Genomic DNA, 20341 nt, shown 5'->3' on the forward strand with positions numbered 1-20341 from the left:
ACAGCCGGGATGCTTATTAATAACGCTTCAGTCGCAGCAATAATTACCCTACCTGGCTCTGTATTGGTGAACCGGCACTGAGGTTCCCAAGCCTGGGGTTTGCTTTTTTTTTTTTAACCTTTTTATTTTGTACTGGAGTATAGTCAATCAACAACACTGTAATAGTTTCAGGTGGACATCAAAGGGACTTAGCCATACATATACATGTATCCATTCTCCCCAGACTCCCCTCTCATCCAGGCTGCCACATAACATTGCTAAGCCTCCGTTTTTCTTTTTTTTTTAATCCTCGGTTTTTAATTTGTGTTGAAATGACTCTCCTGAATCTACCTGGTGGGCTCAGAGAAAGGAGGATGGGTCCTGACAACGGGGTGAACTTGAGACCTCTCTAGAACCGCTTGGAAGGGCACACTGGGCCTCAAACAGCGTTCTGAAAAGTTCCTACTGATGATGGTGGTGGTTGTCACCTATGGTTTCTTTTCTGAGCATAATTCTATTTAATCCTCACAACAGCCCCATGAAGTAGGACTAATCCTGTTCTCCACCCTCTCACCCCAATGACAGATGGGAAACTAAGGTTCAGACAGGTTTCATCACCTGCTCTAAGTCAACCAGAAAGTGAAGGGGCAAGAATTTGAAGCCAGGTACCTGTGTTCTAGGGCTTCCCCGGTGGCTCAGCAGTTAAAAACCTCCGCCTGCAATGCAGGAGACACGGGTTCGATCCCTGGGTTGGGAAGATCCCCTGGAGAAGGGAATGGCAACCACGCCAGTGTTCTTGCCTGGGAAAGTCCATGGACAGCGGAGACTGATGGGCTACAGTCTATGGGGTCATAAACAGACAGACACGACTGAAGGAACTGGGCATGCACACCTGCATGAGTGCTCTAAACACCTCTCTCTCCTTCCTCTCGTGGAGGCCTCAGGGGCCCCGTGCAGACAGAGGGGGGTGAGTGTGGTTGCTGTACAGAGCTTTCTGTGACCTGTGATTTCTTTCTGTGGCCACGTGGGGGTGAAGTCTACTTACCGTCTGTGCGGGGACCCAGATTTGGAAGCACTGTGGCAGCAGAGGCAGCACCAGGGATGCCCAAGCCTCTGGGCTGGAGTCAGGATAATGATCCTGTGATGAGGAAGAGGGATGTGTGTGACCCAGGCTGGCTCAGGGACCTGCTCAGTGGGGAAGGTTGAATAAGAATCCCTGATTATGCACCCTCCCCCTATTTTTTTTGTTTTCCTTTTCCCTTCACTGAACAACTGATTCTTTCTTTTTAACCAACATCAATTTTCCATCATGGTAGGCAGAACTCCACCTTGAGAAAGCTTACAATGATCCTAGAAGAGTCAGTTCAAAACAGATGAGCTAATGCAGGGTCTAAAGCAGACCCTGAAGGGCGGGGGGGTGGGTGGGAGGGGGCGGGGGGGTGGGAGGGGGCGGGGGTGGGTGGGAGAAGGGCTACAGAGAGAGGGAGGGTGGGTGGAGGAGGCAGGCCTTGGCGAGGGGAAAGGCAGGAGCAGTAGGTTTGGCTGGGGGACTCCGTCTGCCACTCCCCGACTATTTTGGGCATGGGTGGATAATGACAGATTCACAGGAGGTGAGGGCTCAGAGGGGAAGGAAGTGGACCTCCAGGGGTGTCATTTCTTCTCTGTGCTCCCTTTCTGGGGCAGGGTTCCCTGGGCCAGGACTGGCAAATATGGGGAGGGGGTGGGGAGGCACGACGCAATTGGGGCCGAATATGTAAGGCGTGTATGCATCCGGGTGTGCGTGTCTGTTCCAGTGAGGGTCAGTTTCAAGGGGAGAAGGGCTGGAGACTGTGAACTGACTGTGTGTGTGTGTGCTGTGAATGTGTGCGCACATGTCATTGTGCTTGTGGGTTTCTGCGTCCGTGTGACTTGTGTGTCTGCTGTGTCCCTGTGCGTATGTCCCTGAGTGCCTGTGTCTGACTCTGTGGTTCTGACCATGTATGCTGGGGTAAGTGTGTGTGTTTGTGCCTGTGTGATTCTGTGCCCTGTGTGTTGGTGTGTGCCTGTGTGTGACTCAGCATATGCTTGTGGGCCTGTGGGCTGGTTTGGCCTAGTTTGGGGGTGACTCACAGGTAAGCGGGGAGAATCCAGGCCTTGTTGAGTTAGACGAGGTTCTTTCCCACACTCCCCTGGCCCCCTCCACAGCCGCTCCCTTTCCTAGCGCCACACACCTGATCTGGAAGTCACAGGTGACCCCACTGGTCCGCGGCCTTGAAGAAGAGAAGGCTCTGGAAATGTGCATTTCTGCTGGCCTAGGAGAGGCCTCCTGGGGTTTTGAGGTGTGTCTTCAGAGGAAGGACAAAACGGGGTCAGGGGATCTATAGGCAGGCAGATTCCTGCATGGTGTGAAGAACATTCTAGCCATCATGACTATTCAGGGATGGGACAGGTCAGCTGTTAAATTGCGACCTCCATGTCCCTAGAGGTATGCAGACAGAAACAAATGACCACATGCTTGTGGAATGACTATCAGGGGTGTTGTCTGGGGGCTGGATTCAGAGATGCATAGAATTCTGATTATTGAGAGGTCACAGACATAGCTGATACGATTACCAATGGCTTCCTCTTCCGCTCTCCTGTGGCTTTGCCAGAGCCTATGGAGGCCTTCCAAATGTGGTTCCTGTTTTTATGTCTGATTCTTTGACTCCTGGACTCCCGGAATACTACCACATTCAAGAGAAATTGGCTTTGGATGATCTAACCAGAATCTGGGGCTTCCCCAGGGGTTCAACGGTAAAGAATCCACCTGCAATTCAGGAGACGCAGGAGGTATGGGTTCCATCCCTGGGTCAGAAAGATCCCCTGGAGGAGGAAACAGCAACTCACTCCAGTACTCTTGCCTGGAGAATCCCATAGACAGAGGAGCTTGGTGGGCTGCAGTCCACAGGGTCACACAAAGAGTGGGACATGACTGAAATGACTGAGCACGCATGCAACCAGAACCTAGCACATCACCTAACACGATGAACGTTGAATGAATGAGTGAAGGAATGAATACATGACTTGGAACCCAGGCTTTGCCCCATACTGTCAGTGCCATCATGGATAGTGAATCTCAGCGAATGGTAGTTGTTATCATTAGTACCAGCCAGGAGGACAGAGGTTCTGTTGGAAGCAAAAGAGCCCCTTAGTGAGGACAGAGGAGAGGGCTAGGCCTTAGGGAAGGGCTACAATCCAGACCCTCAGGTGTCTGAGTGTGTAGCTGTCAGGAATTCTGGCCTGGGGAAAGAACTGGGCATCCCTCCCAGCCCCTCCCCTCCCTCATACGCAAGACTTTCCTGGGGCCACTCAGAGCCCATCCTGGACCAGGCCACATGCTATCACAGCCACCAGTGGTCCCCGAGACAGGTCAGGCTTCCCTGGGCCTCAGCCCCATTCATCTCTGTCCCTTATAAAACCTGAGTCACTTCTGGGGCCACAAGACATGGTCAAAGTTCTGGGTTCCATCAGCCTCTCAGGAGGGAGAGAAATGGAGAAAGGGGGAGGACAATTGGGGGTGTGGGTCCATCCCTGGCCATAAGGGCCCCTATGATGGTCTGGGGGCTGCCTCACAGAGAGGAGGAGCTGAAGACAGGCTGGTACTGAGGCTGGCGCAGAACAGGCTGATCTCTTGGGTTGTTCTTGAGGCCTGAGAATAGTGCAGCCTGGAAATCAGAGTGGGGACTACTTGGCCCCCTCCAGGACTGTTGCGGCCTCCTTTAAAAGTAAGCCCCCCAAACCACAGTCTTAGTTTACCAGATACATTAGGGAGTTTGACTTGGTGGTTCACCACTTAGGGTTGGATTCAACCCTTGCCTCTGCCACTGTGTGACTCTGGGCAAGTTTCCTAACCTCTCTGAGTCTTTCCCCCCACCCACATCTGCAGAAGGGGAATGTGTGTTCACAATTTATAAGTTCTTTATTCTGTCTTTAAAAATTGAAGTATACTTGATTTACAATGTTGTGTTAGTGTCAAGTACTAATATATAGCAAAGTGATTAAGTTATATATATACATTATTTTCCATTATAGGTTATTATAAGATATTGAATGTAGTTCCCTGTGCCATATAGTAAATCCTCGCTGCTTATCTGTTTTATAAACAGTGATGTGTATCTGTTAATCTCATACTCCTAATTTATGCCTCCCCCTCCCCTTTGGTAACCATAAGCTTGTTTTCAGTGTCTGTGAGTCTGCTTCTGTTTGGCACATAGATTTTTTCTGGCTGTGTTGTGCAGCTTGCGGGATCTTAGTTCTGACCAGAGATTGAACCTGCACCCTCCTCGGTGCAAGCGCAAGTCCTAACCTCTGGGCCACTAGGGAATTCCCATGCATACATTCATTTGTATCATTTTTTAGTTTCTACATGTAAGTGATATCATATTATGTTTGTCTTTCTCTGTCTGATTTACTTCACTAAATATGGTACTCTCTAGGTCCATCCCTATTGTTGCAAATGGCAATATCTCATTCTTTTGTACGGCTGAATAATAGTCCACTGTATTTATACACCACATCTTCTTAAACCAATCATCTATTGATGGGCACTTTAGTTGCTTCCATGTCGCGACTGTTGTAGAGTGCTGCTACGAACACTGGAGTGTATGGATCTTTTTGAATTAGAATTTTCATCTTTTCTGGATATTTATTGAAGAGTGGGATTGCTGGATGATATGGTACCTCACTTTTTAGTTTTTTAAGAAAACTCCATACTGTTTGCCATAGTGAATAATTTATTCTTTATGGGGAAACTTACAAGCCAGCATTTTAGCTGATAAAGTGAATTTTTATTCTCTCTCTCTTACTGTATTCTGACAATAACCCTGGAAGCACGTACTCTTGTTATTCCAGTTTTCTGGCCGGGGGCCCTGAAATTTGCCGGGGAAAAGTGGCTGCCCAAGGTCATCTTGCTAATGAGTGGCAAGGACAGGGGGAACCCAGCTTTCCTTGAGGCCAAAGCTGTCTTTCCTCACCTTCCTTCATCATGATCAGAAACAGGGTCATCGCTTGTCTAGTTCTCAGCTTTCCGGTTTTCTCGTTTTTAGCTCCTGGAGGACTAGCCCCAGGGCTTCTTGGGCAGAGTCACAGCCCTGTCCACAGACCAGTGAGTCGGATCCACATGTCTGTCTCTTCTCTTCCTCTCTCTCCTTCTAGGCTTAGGCCTCAGCTTCACCCCTTGAAGGACCCTGGCATAGCAGAACACCTGAAAGTAGGGAGAGGGGTGGGAGCTCTGAGGGTATCGTGCCCATTTTACTGATGAAGAAACAAAGGTCCCAAAACTCAAATGACTGGTCCGAGGTTACTCAGTCTGACCTCTGCAGAGGTGGTTATTCTACACTGCAGGGAGCCACCCTAACCACTCCCCCTGACCCCATCTTTTTTCTTCCCGGCATCCTCTGCAGCGAGCTGGACCACAGCGAGCCAAGGACACCTCAGGACGCCTTGCCGGGGCCCAACATGGAGGAGGCCAGCGGGCCCCCGGCTGAGGCCAAGGCCCGAGTGGTGAGCGCCACACTGACGTGGCGGCAGCGGCCCCCTGCCCAGGACGAGGTCAAACACCGTTTCCACAAGGTGTCCCTGGTGTCAGGGGCCCAGTTGGAAGCCCCTTCTGAGGAGATGTTTGAGTCCAGCCATCGTCGAGAGGAAGTCAATGGCTTTGCTGTCCGGGAGGAAGAGACCGTGAACCATCAGGGACCCCAGGACAGGGCTGGTTCCAAGAGCTTCCAGAGCCACGGGCCCGTCTTTTCCAAGAAGTACACATTACCCCTCAAGGAGAAAAGGGCAGTGGGAAGACTGAAGGAAGCTGCGGACCAGAGTGACGGCAGCCCCCAGGCCCCCAGGACTGAGCCGCCGAGCGCGGGAGCCACGGCCAGCACTGAGTTTTCGGTGCCGGCGCACGGGCCCCGGGAGCCAAGCCCCCACCCAGGTGTGAGTCTCACCAGCGGGAGCTCCAGGAGCCTGGAGGAACGGCGGGTGACACGCACTGTGCGGACCACCGTGATGTTGGGAGGGCACGTGGACCGACGGGTGAACAGCACTGTGATCAACTCCGTGGGGCCAACGCTCTTGGGCGAGGCCCTGCCAAGGGGCCGCAGTGTTGCCCGTGTGGTGCGGGCAGTGGTGGTGAACCCCCAGGCCGAGGGCTCCCCCAGCCGCAGTCAGGCCCTGGAGCTGCTAAGTAGCCTTGTGCCCGCTGAGCGGACCGCCCCCACCAGCCGGCTTCCCAGGCCCCTGGCTGCTGTGCCAAGGAGTCCAGGTCTGGGCACCACAGAGGGGTCAGCTCTGAGGCAGCTGCCTGAGACGAGGACCGCAGAGTCGAATGACAGATCTGCCCTGGGCCCTGCGGGCTTCCCGAAGGAGGCTCACCCCACTCCGAGCCAGGAGGTCTCTGCAGCCCACCCAGACCAGGAACAGGACAGAGCCCTGGGTGCTGGGGTCCATGAGGTCCCAAGGGTGCAGAGAACTGCCAGCCCCACCCAGTCCCCCCTCCAGACCTCTCAGGGCCACACCCCAGTACCCTCCTCTCCCAGACTCCAGACCCAAACCCTCTCCCTGGGCCTAGTTCACCCCCCAGAGCAACCTGAAGCACCTACTCAGGCTCGGGCCCAGCTCACTCTCGAGCCCCAGGGACCCCAGACCCTGCCCTCCATCAAAAGAGAAGGGCTTTCAGATCCCCCTGCGGCCACCGTCCTGCCCATGGTGAAGACTGAGGTTGTTATAGTCCCTGGACAATCTCTTGCTCCATCCTTTATGAGATGGAAGGCCATCACCAGCCCGGGAGGTCTTTCTGATCCATCCTCCCCAAAGAATAAGGTTGTTCAGGACTCTGAAAAAGTCCCTGTTGTCTCCCTTACCCAGAAAGAGATAGTCCAGGGCCCTGGGGTTCCTGCTGACTCATCTCCCAACCAAAAGGAGATAGTGCAGGGTCCGAGTGCTCCTGCTGCCTCAGCCCCCAAACCAACCGAGGTTGCCCAGGGCCCAAAAGTCAGCCCAAGCAGCCAGAAAGAGGTCATCTGGAGTACTGCAGGCAGCCGCGTCCCTCCCCTCCCCAAGGAAGAGGTTGCTCAAGGCCTGACAATTCCTGCCATCCCATCCCCCAAACAGGAAAAGGTTGTCCAGGGGTCTGAAGAAAGCACCGTATCATCTCCCACCCAAAAAGAAGTTGTCCAGGACCCTGGTGCTTCTAATGTCCCATCTTCCACCGAGAAAGTAGCTATCCGGGCCCCAGCTACTCTTGTCGCCCCCTCCTCCTCAATGGGCAAGGTATCCTCCGGTCCAGGAGGTCCCCCAGACCCGGTGAGGATGGGAGCAGAGACCAGCCGGGAGTCCCAGCTTGTCCCTGAAGCCACCAAGGGCAAGACGTTCCCAGAGCCATCGAGGGAGGAGGAGGAGGTGGCCCTGACTGCTGACCTGGAGATTTTCCTGGATACCCTGCGGAGCATGGAGCCGCCCGAGATCCTGCGCACTCACCGGCTACCTCGAGCCCCCCGCTCCTCCTACCTGGCCATGTACGCCACCCTGCCTGCCATCGAGGAGGACCAGCCTGGGCCATGTGTGCTGGGACCCAGCCCCCGGGAGGTGCCCACCCTGGAAGTAAAGAAGGAGGAGAAGGCACAGGAGGAGGAGGAGGAAGAGCCAGAGAACCCCTACCTGAGTGACGATGAAAAGCTCCAGCTCAGGCAGGAGAGAGTCAGGCCCGGCCCCCCCAGGGACCCCTCCCCTGCCCGGCCCACCCAGGTCTCTTGCTCTCCTCTGGAGATGATGAAGAAGCATGTAGCAGGTGCCAAGGGCCCCCACCCAGAACCGGGGCCAGAGTGGCAGGCAGGCAGCCGGCCCACTTCCCGTCTTGGAGGCAGCCTCCTCTTTGGGGGTCTGGTGCCTGCCCTGAAGGAGGCCCCCACCTCGGAACCACTGGGCACAAAACTATCCGCTCTGCCACCCCACGGGGCACCGGGGCTCAAGAAGGGTCCAGGACAGCTGCCCCTGCTCTACAGAGAAAGGCCTCCTCCAGAGAAGCCGGCACGTGCCCGGCCCCCGGAGGGGTGGGTGAGTGAGGCCTTGGGCGGGCAACAGAGGGGGGCCTGGCCTCATCTGGGCCAGGGTTGGATCCTGTGAGGACCGGGATCCTGGGAGGCAGAGTCTCCTGATCCGAGCAGCAGGCTGTTTGCACTGTGGATTCCGAAGGGCTTGATAAAATCTCAGAAGCTGGGGAAGGGGACAGTTCCTGGGACAGAGTGATGAAGCCCCTGGGGGCTGGGAGCAAGTGTAGCATCCTCTGTGGGCCAGCTCTTTGCGGGGTGGAGGCCTGCAGGGAGGATATGGGATTCCTGGAACGGCAGGTTCAGGGAGGCAATAAGAAGGCAACCCCATAAAGACGTATCACGGCTCTCCATTCCAGAGCCCAGCACTGAAGACCCAGGGCAAGCTGAACACCAGGCCTGGAAAGGTAGGGAGGGCTGGGGTGGGGGGCAAATGAGTGGGAGAGCAGGAGGCGGGGGTTCCGGGGAACAGGCCCTGAGGACCCCTCTGCGCCTTCTTGCAGATTATCCTCTTCTCAGAGCCTGGCTGCCAAGGCAGCCGCAGGGAGGTCTGGGAAGACACTGACGACGCTTCCGGCTGGGCCTGTGTGGCCTCCGTCCGGGTGGTCCGAGGCTGGTGAGTGAGGAGCCCCCGGCGGGCTCTGGCGTGTGAACCTCGGGGATGTGAGGACAGTGAGAAGTGCCCACGGAGGGCAGAAGCCCCCCACAGCTACCCAGAGACCCTGCCTTGCGGGGACATCCTCCCCACCACCCCCCACCCCACTCCATTCAGTGACCCTAGGTCTCTGTGCCCACAGCTGGATGCTGCACGAACAGCCAGCATTCCAGGGCCAGAAGCTGGTCCTGCCTCAAGGGGATACGGAACTTGGAGCCCCAGGATCAGCATGGAGCACCCAAGGCATCGGCTCCCTGAGGAGGGTCGTCCGGGTGAGTGGCTGGGTGTGGGGGACCAGGTGTTGCCTCATCTACCCTAAGTCCCAGGCCTTGAGGAGGAAGACAGGGACACCTAGAGATGGGATTTCTTGGAGAGAGAACAGGGGATTGGAGCCTGAGAGGGTTTCTTATGCTCTCACCTGTAGAGAGTCCTGACGGAGGAGCCAATTGGAGAAGAAAGGGATTCTGGGGGGTGCTCAGGCTGGCTTGGGGAGGCCGAGGCCAAGCCACACTAGCTCCAGCTGGTGCCTGGGGAAGGATGTGGTGGGGGTGGCTGTGGGCACTCCCCGCCCACCTAGGGCCCAGGTGTTCGGGCCCACAGCCAGAGCCGAGGTGCCGTGTATAGAAGCACATGCTCACAGATGGTTTCCCTGGTGGCTCGATGCTAAAGAATCTGCCTGCCGATGCAGGAGACAGGGGTTTGATCCCTGGGTCAGGAAGATCCCTTGCAGAAAGAAGTGGCAACACACTCCAGTGTTCTTGCCTGGGAAATCCCATGGACAGAGGAACCTGGCCAGCTATAGTCCATGGGGTTGCAAAGAGTTGGACACGATTGAAGGTACTAAACAACAACAATGTGGTTTGAAAGGGCATAGTTAGTATTACAGTCTCATATCTCAAAGGTGGGGGAAAATATGATTTTCATAACACAAATTTACAAATTACTAAAATTAAGCTTGACAAAACCATCTTGGACACTAGAGAGACCCAGAAGAGAAAGCGGAAATCTAAAATCAGGGCCTAACAGACGTTTTGGTTTTTTTCCTTCTTCTTCTTTTTTAATGTAGGGACAAATAACTCTTGATTCCAGAGCTGTTGCAATCCTCCTGGTAAGAGAGGAAGAGAATCTTATCTTAACTAGGGCAGTGGCCCAGCCATGCAAAGGAGGGGTCCAGAGTTTTCAAAGCCTCTCCAGAAACACTCAAATGTTTGTAGAAAATTTATTGTGAGCTTCTCACAATAAATTCATCTTCACGTGGGAGGTAATGAGGTACAAAAGAGAAACAAGGGCTTTGAAGTCTGATGGACCTCGTTCCTTTGATTCAGTCAGCATTCATTAGAAGCACTGCCAAGTGTGTTCCAGGCACGTGGGACGTGCTCAGTTGCAAAAGTGAACAAAAACTGCACTGCTCTGTTCTTGGCCCTGCCACTTACAGGCTGTGTGCCCTCAGGCAGCCTTCTTAACCTCACTGAGCCTGACTTTCCTAGTCTGTGAATGCCGTAATACTTCCTGCTGGGAAGACCAAATGAGAAGGGGTAGGACAGGACCTTAGCATATGTCTTGCACTCAGTAGATGTTTCATAAACATTTATTGACTCACTCAGCTATGCCGGGTCTTAGTTGCAGCATCTGGGATCTAGCTCTCTGACCAGGGATCAAACCCAGATCCCCTGTATTAGGAGCTCACCATCTTAGCCACTGGACGACCAGAGAAGTCCCTGTTTCATAAACATTTGATGAAAGAGTGAGTGAATGAAAAATGATCCTGATGAGGAAGAAACACCGAGAAATGCAGAAAGGACCTGTAGCTTTCTGAGATGTGGTGCAGCTAGAGGCCAGTTTAGGAAGGGGTAGAAATTGGTATAAAGTTGGAATTGTATACAAAGAAGGGTCATATTCAGATCTCCGGAAGTGGTTGTCCATCCTGCCTGCCCTCCACCAGGCTGAAAATGAGGCTCCCAGAGGCAGGGAAGGGCATGGCACTTGGCAGGCTCCTGCTGAGAACTTTGGTCTTAGGTCCAAAGGGCCAGTGAGGGACCAGCGAGGGCTTTGGTCTCAGGCTTGCCTGGCTGACGTTGCAGAGAACACCCCAGTTGTTTCTGGCTTCTGGGGAGAAGCCCCTGGCAGCCCCAGCTGGACAGACTTGGGGAAGCAGGTGTGGGCGGGGGGTAGTCTCTGAAGGGTGATGGGTGGTTTTGTTTTTATCTTTTGACTATGCCACACAGCATATGGTACCTTAGTTTCCTGACCAGGGATTGTACCTATGCTCCCCTGAATTAGCAGCAGAATCTTAACCACTGGTTGTTGTTGTTGTTCAGTCGTTAAGTCATGTCTGACTCTTTGTGACCCCATGGACTGCAGCATGCCAGACTTCCCTATCTTTCACTATCTCTCACAGTTTGCTCAAACTCATGTCCATTGAGTCGATGATGCCATCCAACCATCTCATCCTGTCATCCCCTTCTCCTCCCGCGCTCAACCTTTCCCAGCATCAGGGTCTTTTCCAATGAGTTGGCTCTTCACATCAGGTGGCCAAAGTATTGGAGCTTCAGCTTCAGCATCAGTCCTTCCAATGAGTATTCAGGGTTGATTTAATTTAGGATTGACTTGTTTGATCTCCTTGCTGTCCAAGGGACTCTCAAGAGTCTTCTCCAGCATCACAGTTCAAAAGTGTCAATTCTTTGGCACTCAGTCTTCTTTATTGTCCAATTCTGACATCCATGCATGACTCCGGAAAAACCATAGCTTTGACCCTATGGACTTTTGTCAGCAAAGTGATGTCTCTGCTTTTTAATACACTGTCTACGTTTGTCATAGCTTTCCTTCCAAGGAGCAAACGTCTTTTAATTTCATGGCTGCTGTCACCATTTGCAGTGATTTGGGAGCCCAAGAAAATAAAGTCAGCCACTACTTCCACTTTTTCCCCATCTATTTTCCATGAAGTAATGAGACTGGATGCCATGATCTTAGTTTTTTGAATGTTGAGTTTTAAGCCAGCTTTTTCACTCTCCTCTTTCACCCTCATCAAGAGGCTCTTTAGTTCCTCTTCACTTTCTGCCATTAGAGTGGTATCATCTGCATATCTGAGGTTATTGATATTTCTCCCGGCAATCTTGATTCCAGTCTGTGATTCATCCAGCCTGGCATTTTGCATGATGTATTCTGCATTTAAGTTAAATAAGCAGGATGACAATATACAGCCTTGTCACACTCCTTTCGCAATTTTGAACCAGTCAGTTGTTCCCTGTCTGGTTCTAACTGTTGCTTCTTGACTTGCATACAGATTTCTCAGGAGGCAGGTCAGGTGGTCTGGTCCCATCTCTTTAAGAATTTTCCAAAGTTTGTTGTGATCCACACAGTCAAAGGCTTTAGCATAGTCAATGAAGCAGAAGTAGATGTTTTCCTGGAATTTCCTTGCTTTCTCTATGACTAACGAATGTTGGCAATTTGATCTATTGTTCCTCTGCCTTTTCTAAATACAGCTTGTACACCTGGAAGTTCTTGGTTCACACATTGCTGAAGCCTAGCTTGAAGGATTTTGAGCATAATCTTGCTAGCATGTGAAAGTGAGTGCAATTGTACAGTAATTTGAACATTCTTTGGCATTGCCCTTCTTTGGGACTGGAATGAAAACTAACCTTTTTCAGTCCTGTGGCCACTTCTGAGTTTTCCAAATTTGCTGGCATATTGAGTACAGCACTTTAACGGCATCATCTTTTAGGATTTGAAATAGCTCAGCTGGCATTCCATCACCTCCACTAGCTTTGTTCGTGGTAATACTTCCTAAGGTCCACCTGACCTCACACTCCAGGATGTCTAGCTCTAGATGAATGACCACACCATTGTGGTCACTGGGGCCATTATGATTCCCTCTTCCAGGGAGGTCCAAGGTGCTGTTTTACACTTAATTTTCCCACCTCTCTCCTTCTGCAGGACTACGTTACCCCAGAGATCAGTCTGTACTCTGAGGAGGGCCTCAAAGGGGAGCGAGTGAAGCTAACTGAGGCCTTGGAGGACCCCCAGGGCCTAGAGATGCCCTTGCAGGTGGCATCTGCTACTGTCTCCGCAGGACTGTGAGTCTGGGCTGTTCTGGAAACCCTTCATTTAACACTCACTCTGCTGGGTGCTGGGGACACAGAGGGGACAGGACATGGTTGCTGCCTGCGAAAAGTATTCAGCCTACTGGTGGGGCCAGGCAAGCAAGCAGACAGTAGCAATCCGGAGTTCCAGGATGGAGGAGCACGGGGCTGCAGGAGCAAAGAACAGCATCAAACCAGCCCAGGTCAGAGACGCCTTCCTGGAGGAGGAGACACCTCAGCTGGAGTGAATTGGTTCCATGAGGGCAGGGACTTCATACGTTTTGTTCACTCCTGTGTCCCTGATGCCTGAAGCAGGACCTGTGGCATGGGGTAGATGAACCTAAATATCTGTTAATTGAATGAATGGGGAAGAAAAAAAAAAAAGAGTATACTAGCACCTGCAAAGGCCCAGAGGTGAGAGATCTAAGCTTTGAAAGTTCAGTCTGGCCAGAGAAAGCAGCACAACTGGGGAGATGGGAGGCCCAGGCGGAAGGCCTCTTTGTGCAGCTGGGCTGTATTATGAGGCTAATGGTGAATTTTAAGCAGGTATGGGTGCTAGAAAGAACTCTCAGCCTCTGTGTGCAGAGAGGGTCAGGTCAGAAGAGAAGACATCAATGGACTGGCTGCTGCAGGAGATGATGGGGGCCTGAAATGTTCTCCAGAGTTCCCTTGATCACGGTCTCTCCCCCAAAACTTCCTTCTTCCCTCTGCACCTTCCACCCCATCCACTAATCTGTGTTCCTGGGAATCTGGAGTGTAGCTACTTCTCTGCCTTCCCCCAGGTGGCTTCTATACCCCAAACCCTTCTTTGAAGACACTCCCTGCATTCTGGAGCCTGGAGAGTACCCCACCTCAGAGGCCTGGGGAGCATCAGACCCCAGTGTGGGCTCCCTGAAGCCCATGAGATTGGTAAGGAGTAGGTGGACCCAATAAACTTGCCCTGCAGTCTGGCGGAAGAGGCAGGGCCTGAGAACTCCTACTGGGAATAGGATTGGAGGAGAGGGAGGATTTGATTCTAAGGGAAGGGGAGGGGACATAGGATTGGCCATTTTTAAGGGTCTCAGGAACAAGTGAACCCAAGGTCACCAGCCCCAGTCTGTCTCTCCCCACCTCTGGGCTGGGGTCTCACTCTGTCTTCTCTGCAGGGCTGCCCAAGTGTGGAGAGGCCAGGGGAGCCCAAGGTAAGAGCCTGGGCTTCAGGGTCAAAGAGGGCCTTTGGGTGGGGGCTGTATATGTGTGTGTATGTATCATGGGCTGGACTAGGAGATGGAGAGGAGGGCGCTGGGGCCAGAGGCTGGCTCTGGTGATGATGGTGGAACCTGACTGACTCATTGGGAACTGGCTTTTGATGTGGAAGGACCAGGTCACAGGTCAGAGAAGAGAAAGGAGTCAGGTGAGGGCGTGGGGCTCAAGTGAAGGACTGGGAGAGCTTAGCTCTGGGCTGGTGCTGGCGAGAGTCATCCAGGGATGGCTGGGTGGGTCTGGTCCAACCCCACACCGCCCCTTCCCCCACAGGCTGTGGTGTATGAGGCCCCAGGGTTTCAGGGCCGGAGCTGGGAAGTGAACCGAGATGTCTACAACCTGCAGCAGCCAGAGGATAGCCAGAGCCCCAGCTTGGCCTCTGTGGGGTCCCTGCGAGTTCTCGGGGGCTGGTGAGGACTCAGGACACTTCCTGCTACCTCATTCTTCCCACTGGCCTCTACCCTCCAGGGTGGGGAGTGACCTGGGCTGCCTAGGGGTGCGGGCAGCTATTTCACAATCCCATGGGCTTCCTGTGACTCCCTGTCTGTCTCCCCCTGTTCAGCTGGGTGGGCTACGAGAAGGAGGGTTTCCGGGGTCACCAGTATCTGCTGGAAGAGGGAGAATATGCTGATTGGTCACGCTGGGGAGGCTATAACGAGGCATTGACCTCCCTGCGGGTCATCCGAACGGTAAGCAAGAGCAGTTGGGACATTCAGCTGGTATGCTCTGTTGAGGGAATTTGTGCCTCCTCTCCTTGTTCTCCAGAGTAGTGGGGGTGTTCCCTGGGGTCTAGCCCTTCTCCCCTCCTGGTGCCCTTCCCCAGCCCACCCTGATCACCTCACACCAAAGTCCTTTAGTGGGATGCGTCCTAGGGGTCTGGGCACTCCCAGGGGTTTCCGTCCGTCCATCTGTGAGCCGGGAGCAATCTGACTGTCCCTCGGGCCCAGGACTTCGGGGACCCGGCCGTGGTGCTGTTTGAGGCCATGGACTTCGAGGGGCCCAGCGTGGAGGTGAGCGAGGCATTGCCGGACGTGGAGCTGGCGGGACACGGCCCCAGAACGCAGGCCATCCACGTGCTCAGCGGCGTGTGAGTGACTGGGGGTCTCCGGGGAGCTGGGCGGGCCGGGGGCGGTTCCAGCAGAGGCGTCGGCTCCGCCCCGCTGACCTGCACCCCGCCCTTCCTCCAGGTGGGTGGCGTATCAGGAGGTGGGCTTCTCCGGGGAGCAGTACGTGCTGGAGAAGGGCGTGTACCGCAACTGCGACGACTGGGGCTCGGGCAACAGCGCCCTCGCCTCGCTGCAGCCGGTCCTGCAGGTGCTTGGCGGCCGCTGGAGCCGGGCCTCTTGGTGGGGAGGGGTCTGGGGTCTGGGCTGTGCCCACTTCAGTGGGGGCGGGACTAGAAGGACCTAGCCGAGAGCCCCTGGGGGCGGGGTCTCCTGGAAGAGGCGGAGTCAAAACAGGCCCCAGGCTAAGCGCGAACTGCGGAAAGGATCAGGAATAGTGACACCAGAGGCGTTGAGGATAGGGCCTAGTACTCTCCTTGAATCTCAAAACTTTGGTTCCTTCCTTCAGGTCGGAGAGCACAATCTGCACTTTATCTCAAAGGTAAGGGGGTGGTGGGCGCCTCTGTCTCCTCTCCCTCATTTTAAATCTCTCCCTCTCTTCCCCATTCTCTTTCCCCCGCTCCATCACCCTCCTTCACTCTCATCTCTTCCCGTCTCTGCTGCCAGATTCAGCTTTTCTCCGGCCCCGACTTCCTGGGCGACCACGTGTCTTTTGAAGATGACCAGACGTCTCTGCCCGCTTCCTTCCAGCCCCAGTCTTGCCGAGTCCAAGGCGGCAGGTGAGGACGTGGGAAAGGGGAGAGGTGGGCCGGTGGGCGCCTGCCCTGAAGCGCTTAGCTCAGCTTGGAAATCGAAGCGGTAGTTAGAAGGTCTTTGTTTCAAATGACTTCCTTCCTTTGGCTTCCTTGGGATTAGCTCATCTGCCCCAAATCATTCAATCTTAAAACAAAGCAAAATAAAGTTTTAATAGCAAATGTAAACATTGTAGAGTGTAAAGAACTTCAGTTTTGTTTCATTCACCCCTCTGCCTTTTTTTTTTTTTTTTGGTGGAATATTTTAAATCCCCAACCTAACATAAAATTTCACTGGTAAATCATTCAATATATATCTCTAACAAGAAAGGACACTTCCACACACACAGCCTCAAGTTATTATCACATATAATAAAATGAACAGTAATTTTTTATTACCTAATACCCAGTCCATGTTCAAATTCCTCCCATTATCTCAAAAAATGCCTTTGTGAATTTCATTTGTTTTTCTTAGAATCCAGACAGGGTCCACACATCACATTTGGTCCATTTGATCTCTAATGTATAGCAGTTCCCTCCCCTTCTTTTTGTCTGATACCATTTATTATTTTAAAGAAACCTAATAATTTGCCCTGTAAGTTTCCTATCTTCTGTATTTTAAGTGATTGCTTTCTGGTGGTGTTTTAAACTTGTTACTCTGTGCCCCATATTTCCTGTAAACAGGTAGTTTACATCCAGAGGCTTGATGAGATTCAGGGTGTTTTGTTTCATTGGCAAGAATATTGTATATGTGGTACGTGTACTTTCCACTACATCACATCAGGAGGCACGTGTCTAGTTGTCCCTTTTTAAATGATATTAAGATCCCTACATTATAAGATTCCTCAGTGACCTTTATCTAATGATATCTAGTATCCATTGATGATAATCGCCTAGACTCATTATTTCTTTAGAGGTTACAAAATGATGATTTTCTAAGCTTTGTTATTCCTTCTACATACATTAGCTGGAATACTTCTATAAAGAAGAACTTTTCCCTTTCAACTATTTATTTACCTGAAATAGTTTCTACAAAAAAGGCAGTTTGATCTTTTCCCAAGAGTCAGTGTTTGCCCCTTTCTCTTTGTCAATTTTCAGAATAATTTTTGAATCAGTGCCCCAGCAACCTCCAAAGCTGACCGATGAAGATTTTTTTAAAGTATTGTTATGGACTCATGTATATGAAAGGCTCCAGTCCTCTGGAGTCACTATTCTTTTGTGTACTCAAATTACTTCACCTTTGGCAAATGGGCGCCCCTCCAAATTGCTTCCTGGGTACTTTTTTTTTTTTAATGAATTAATTTATTTAGGTGCACCAGGTCTTAGTTGCAGCATGGGGGATCTTTGATTGGTTGTAGCATGGGGGATCTTTGATCTTCCTTGCTGCATGTGGGATCTATAGTTCCCTGACCAGGCATCGAACCTGGGCCCTCTGCCTTGGGAGCGCAGAGTCTTAGCCACTGGACCACCAGGGAAGTCCCTTCCTCGGTACTTTTTAAAAATTTATATATTTATTTTTTACTGCATCGGGTCTTTGTTGCGCTGGCCAGACTTCTCTCTTATTGTGGCAGGTGGGCTGCCCCAAAGCATGATGTTTTAACTCCTGCACTAGAGGTTAAACCTGACTCTCCTGCATTGGAAGGTAGATTCTTAATCACAGATCCATCAGGAAAATCCCTTTCCTGGACTTTTGATATGACCCCAATAGTTGGTTTTTTTTTTTTTTTTTAATAACTTCCTGGTTTTCTGGTACAATAAGATGTTGCTGGATCATTTTGTCGGAGAAGGCAATGGCACCCCACTCCAGTACTCTTGCCTGGAAAATCCCATGGACGGAGGAGCCTGGTAGGCTGCAGTCCATGGGGTCGCACAGAGTCAGACACGACTGAGCGACTTCACTTTCACTTTTCACTTTCATGCACTGGAGAAGGAAATGGCAACCCACTCCAGTGTTCTTGCCTGGAGAATCCCAGGGACGGGGGAGCCTGGTGGGCTGCCGTCTATGGGGTTGCACAGAGTCGGACACGACTGAAGTGACTTAGCAGCCGCAGCAGGATCATTTTGTATATTTTTCTTGCCTCTAACCTGGAGTCACTTCGCAAAGAATCCTGGTTGCTTTTAATGGGTAATGCCCTTTGGAGACCAAAATTTGCATGCTCCATGTTTTGAAATTGTAATATTGATACTACTACTAACAGTAAAAACCAGTGAATGCTGTTTCTGTTTTCTCTGTTGTTATTTTTGGCCTCAGTACATTCACCTACATTCCATTAGGTATGTTCAGTTCAAAATACTGTGTTTTTTACTTTTTTCTGTGAGGTTATGCCACCAACCTGATATATAATTAGGTGCATTTACATTGTTTAATTTTTAGGAATACTTCTCATTTTTATTTAATCCTAGTTTTTAGTTACTGAAAATATTTATTGTATTCCTGTGTTAGCTTGAGCTAGTAACAAAATGCCATACACTGGGTGGCTTAACAGCAGGAATTTGTTTTCTCACAGATTTGGAGGCTGGGAAGTCCAAGATCAAGGTGTTGGTTGATTTGGTTCTCTGGTGAGGGCTCTCTCCTTGGCTGGCAGATGGCTGCCTTCTTGCTGTATCCCCAGGGGTCTGTTTCTCTGGTGGGATCTTAGTTTCCCAATTAAGGATTGAACCCAGGCCCTTGGCAGTGAAAGCATGGAGTCCTAACCGTTGGACTGCCAGGGAATTCCCCTCTTTCTCTTCTTATAAAGACACTAATCCCATGATAAGGGCTCCACCTTTATGACCTCATCTAAACCTAATCACCTCCCAAAGGCCATCACATTGGAGGTGAGGGCTTCAACCTATGAATTCCAGGGAGATACATTCAGTCCATAAGAGTTCCAAAGTCAAGACTTAAAAAACAAGTTACAGCTTTGTTCATGCTACTTTTTCCTCTCCCACCGTCATTTTTAAAAATGTTTATTCATTCATCCGTTGTTTCTTTTTGAAGATACAAGCAAATATACACCCATATATAAATTTGCATATACCTGTAGAAACCAAATATATTTTGTTTTCCTCCTTCTCCATTTTCTTTCACAATGGGAAGCATACTGCAACCTGATAAATATACTAAAGACTACTGAATTGTATACTTTAAAAAAGTGAATTTTATTTCAATTTTTTAAACAGGAAGCATACGGTGAACACTGTTATGCACCTTGGTTTTTCAGACTGTTTGGAGGTCACTTTTTATCCCTTTAAAAGCTCTTCCTCATTCTTATTGACTGCTGTGTTATACTCCAGATTCGTGCTTTATTCAACCGATCAAAAATTGATGACCATTTGGCTGCTCCCACTCTGCCACTGCAAACAATGTGTAATCACTAGCCTTATGTATGTGTCATTTCATGAAGGGTGTCCTTGGAATAGATTCTGAGAAACAGGCTTGCTGAGTAACTGTGCATGGAGTTTGGCTTGACTGCCAGATTTCTCCTGAAGGGCAGTGTGATTCCATTCAGTTCTTTCTTAAGTCTGACTTCAGTTCATGCTGTTGCGGTGCCTGGCCTCATCCTTGGCCTCCCCTGGACTGGGGGATCCCCATCAAGGTTGCATTCAATCTGCTGTATCTCAGGGGGGCTGTGCAGGCCAAGGACAGGGTGGGCTCAAATACCTACTCACGTCCCCCTATTCCTCCCCTTCCTTCCCCAGCTGGATCCTGTTTGATGAGAAGAACTTTGAGGGTGAGCAATACATTCTGTCCGAGGGCGAGTTCCCCACTCTCACAGCCATGGGCTGCCAGGCCTCCACAGTTCTGGGCTCTCTCCGGAAGGTGCCCCTGGTGAGTGCCCCTGTCCAGTTTCAGGCACCCCTGAGGCAAAAGTGAGCCTGCCTCTTCCCACTGCTGAGTGAGCTGTCGGGCTTAAATCCAGCCTTCCTCAAAACCACCCCAGGTCCTCTTGACCCCAGGGCTTCAAAGTCAGGTCAGCATACCAGGGATTTATTGAGTCCCTGCTGAGATAGGTCCTGGGGACCCTGAAATAAATCAGACACAGTCCTGCCTTCAAGGAACCCAGAAAGATTACAGTGCAGAATGGTGTGTCCTGAAACCGGGGTGGGCCAGGGCCAGGAGGGGCTAGTGCTCAGCAGTGGGCTGGGGGCAGGGGTGACCACTGAGGTGGTGGTTCTGGGCAGGGAGGAGTGAAACAGTAAGATGGCTCTGCTGCATGGAGGGAAATGAGTGGGCAGGGGAAGTCAGTGGGGCTGCTGTGACAGAGAATCAGGACAAATAATGATGTCCTAGACCAGGGACTGGAGAAGGCAATGGCATCCCACTCCAGTACTCTTGCCTGGATAATCCCGTGGACGGAGGAGCCTGGTAGGCTGCAGTCCATGGGGTCGCAAAGAGTCGGACATGACAGAGCAACTTCACTTTCACTTTTCACTTTCATGCATTGGAGAAGGAAATGGCAACCCACTCCAGTGTTCTTGCTGGAGAATCCCA

General features: G+C 51.6%; 1 protein-coding gene across 2 annotated transcripts in view; it reads left to right on the plus strand.

Annotated features, from left to right (window-relative positions):
- The window catches only part of CRYBG2 (crystallin beta-gamma domain containing 2), a 30108-nt gene that overhangs the window by 5080 nt on the left and 4687 nt on the right, over positions 1–20341 (plus strand). For both annotated transcript variants that reach the window (XM_081586458.1, XM_081586459.1), the window contains exons 4-17: positions 5400–8043; positions 8396–8443; positions 8540–8652; positions 8834–8963; positions 12625–12764; positions 13553–13679; positions 13916–13951; positions 14286–14422; positions 14575–14701; positions 14960–15099; positions 15200–15326; positions 15585–15617; positions 15743–15855; positions 19549–19678. In XM_081586458.1, the coding sequence (XP_081442584.1) occupies positions 5400–8043; positions 8396–8443; positions 8540–8652; positions 8834–8963; positions 12625–12764; positions 13553–13679; positions 13916–13951; positions 14286–14422; positions 14575–14701; positions 14960–15099; positions 15200–15326; positions 15585–15617; positions 15743–15855; positions 19549–19678 (4045 nt within the window). The remainder of the gene's footprint in view (positions 1–5399; positions 8044–8395; positions 8444–8539; positions 8653–8833; positions 8964–12624; positions 12765–13552; positions 13680–13915; positions 13952–14285; positions 14423–14574; positions 14702–14959; positions 15100–15199; positions 15327–15584; positions 15618–15742; positions 15856–19548; positions 19679–20341) is intronic.

This window comes from Giraffa tippelskirchi, chromosome 3, assembly GCF_054371585.1.
Source record: "Giraffa tippelskirchi isolate mGirTip1 chromosome 3, T2T-mGirTip1v1.2.pri, whole genome shotgun sequence".
Taxonomy (NCBI): domain Eukaryota; kingdom Metazoa; phylum Chordata; class Mammalia; order Artiodactyla; family Giraffidae; genus Giraffa; species Giraffa tippelskirchi.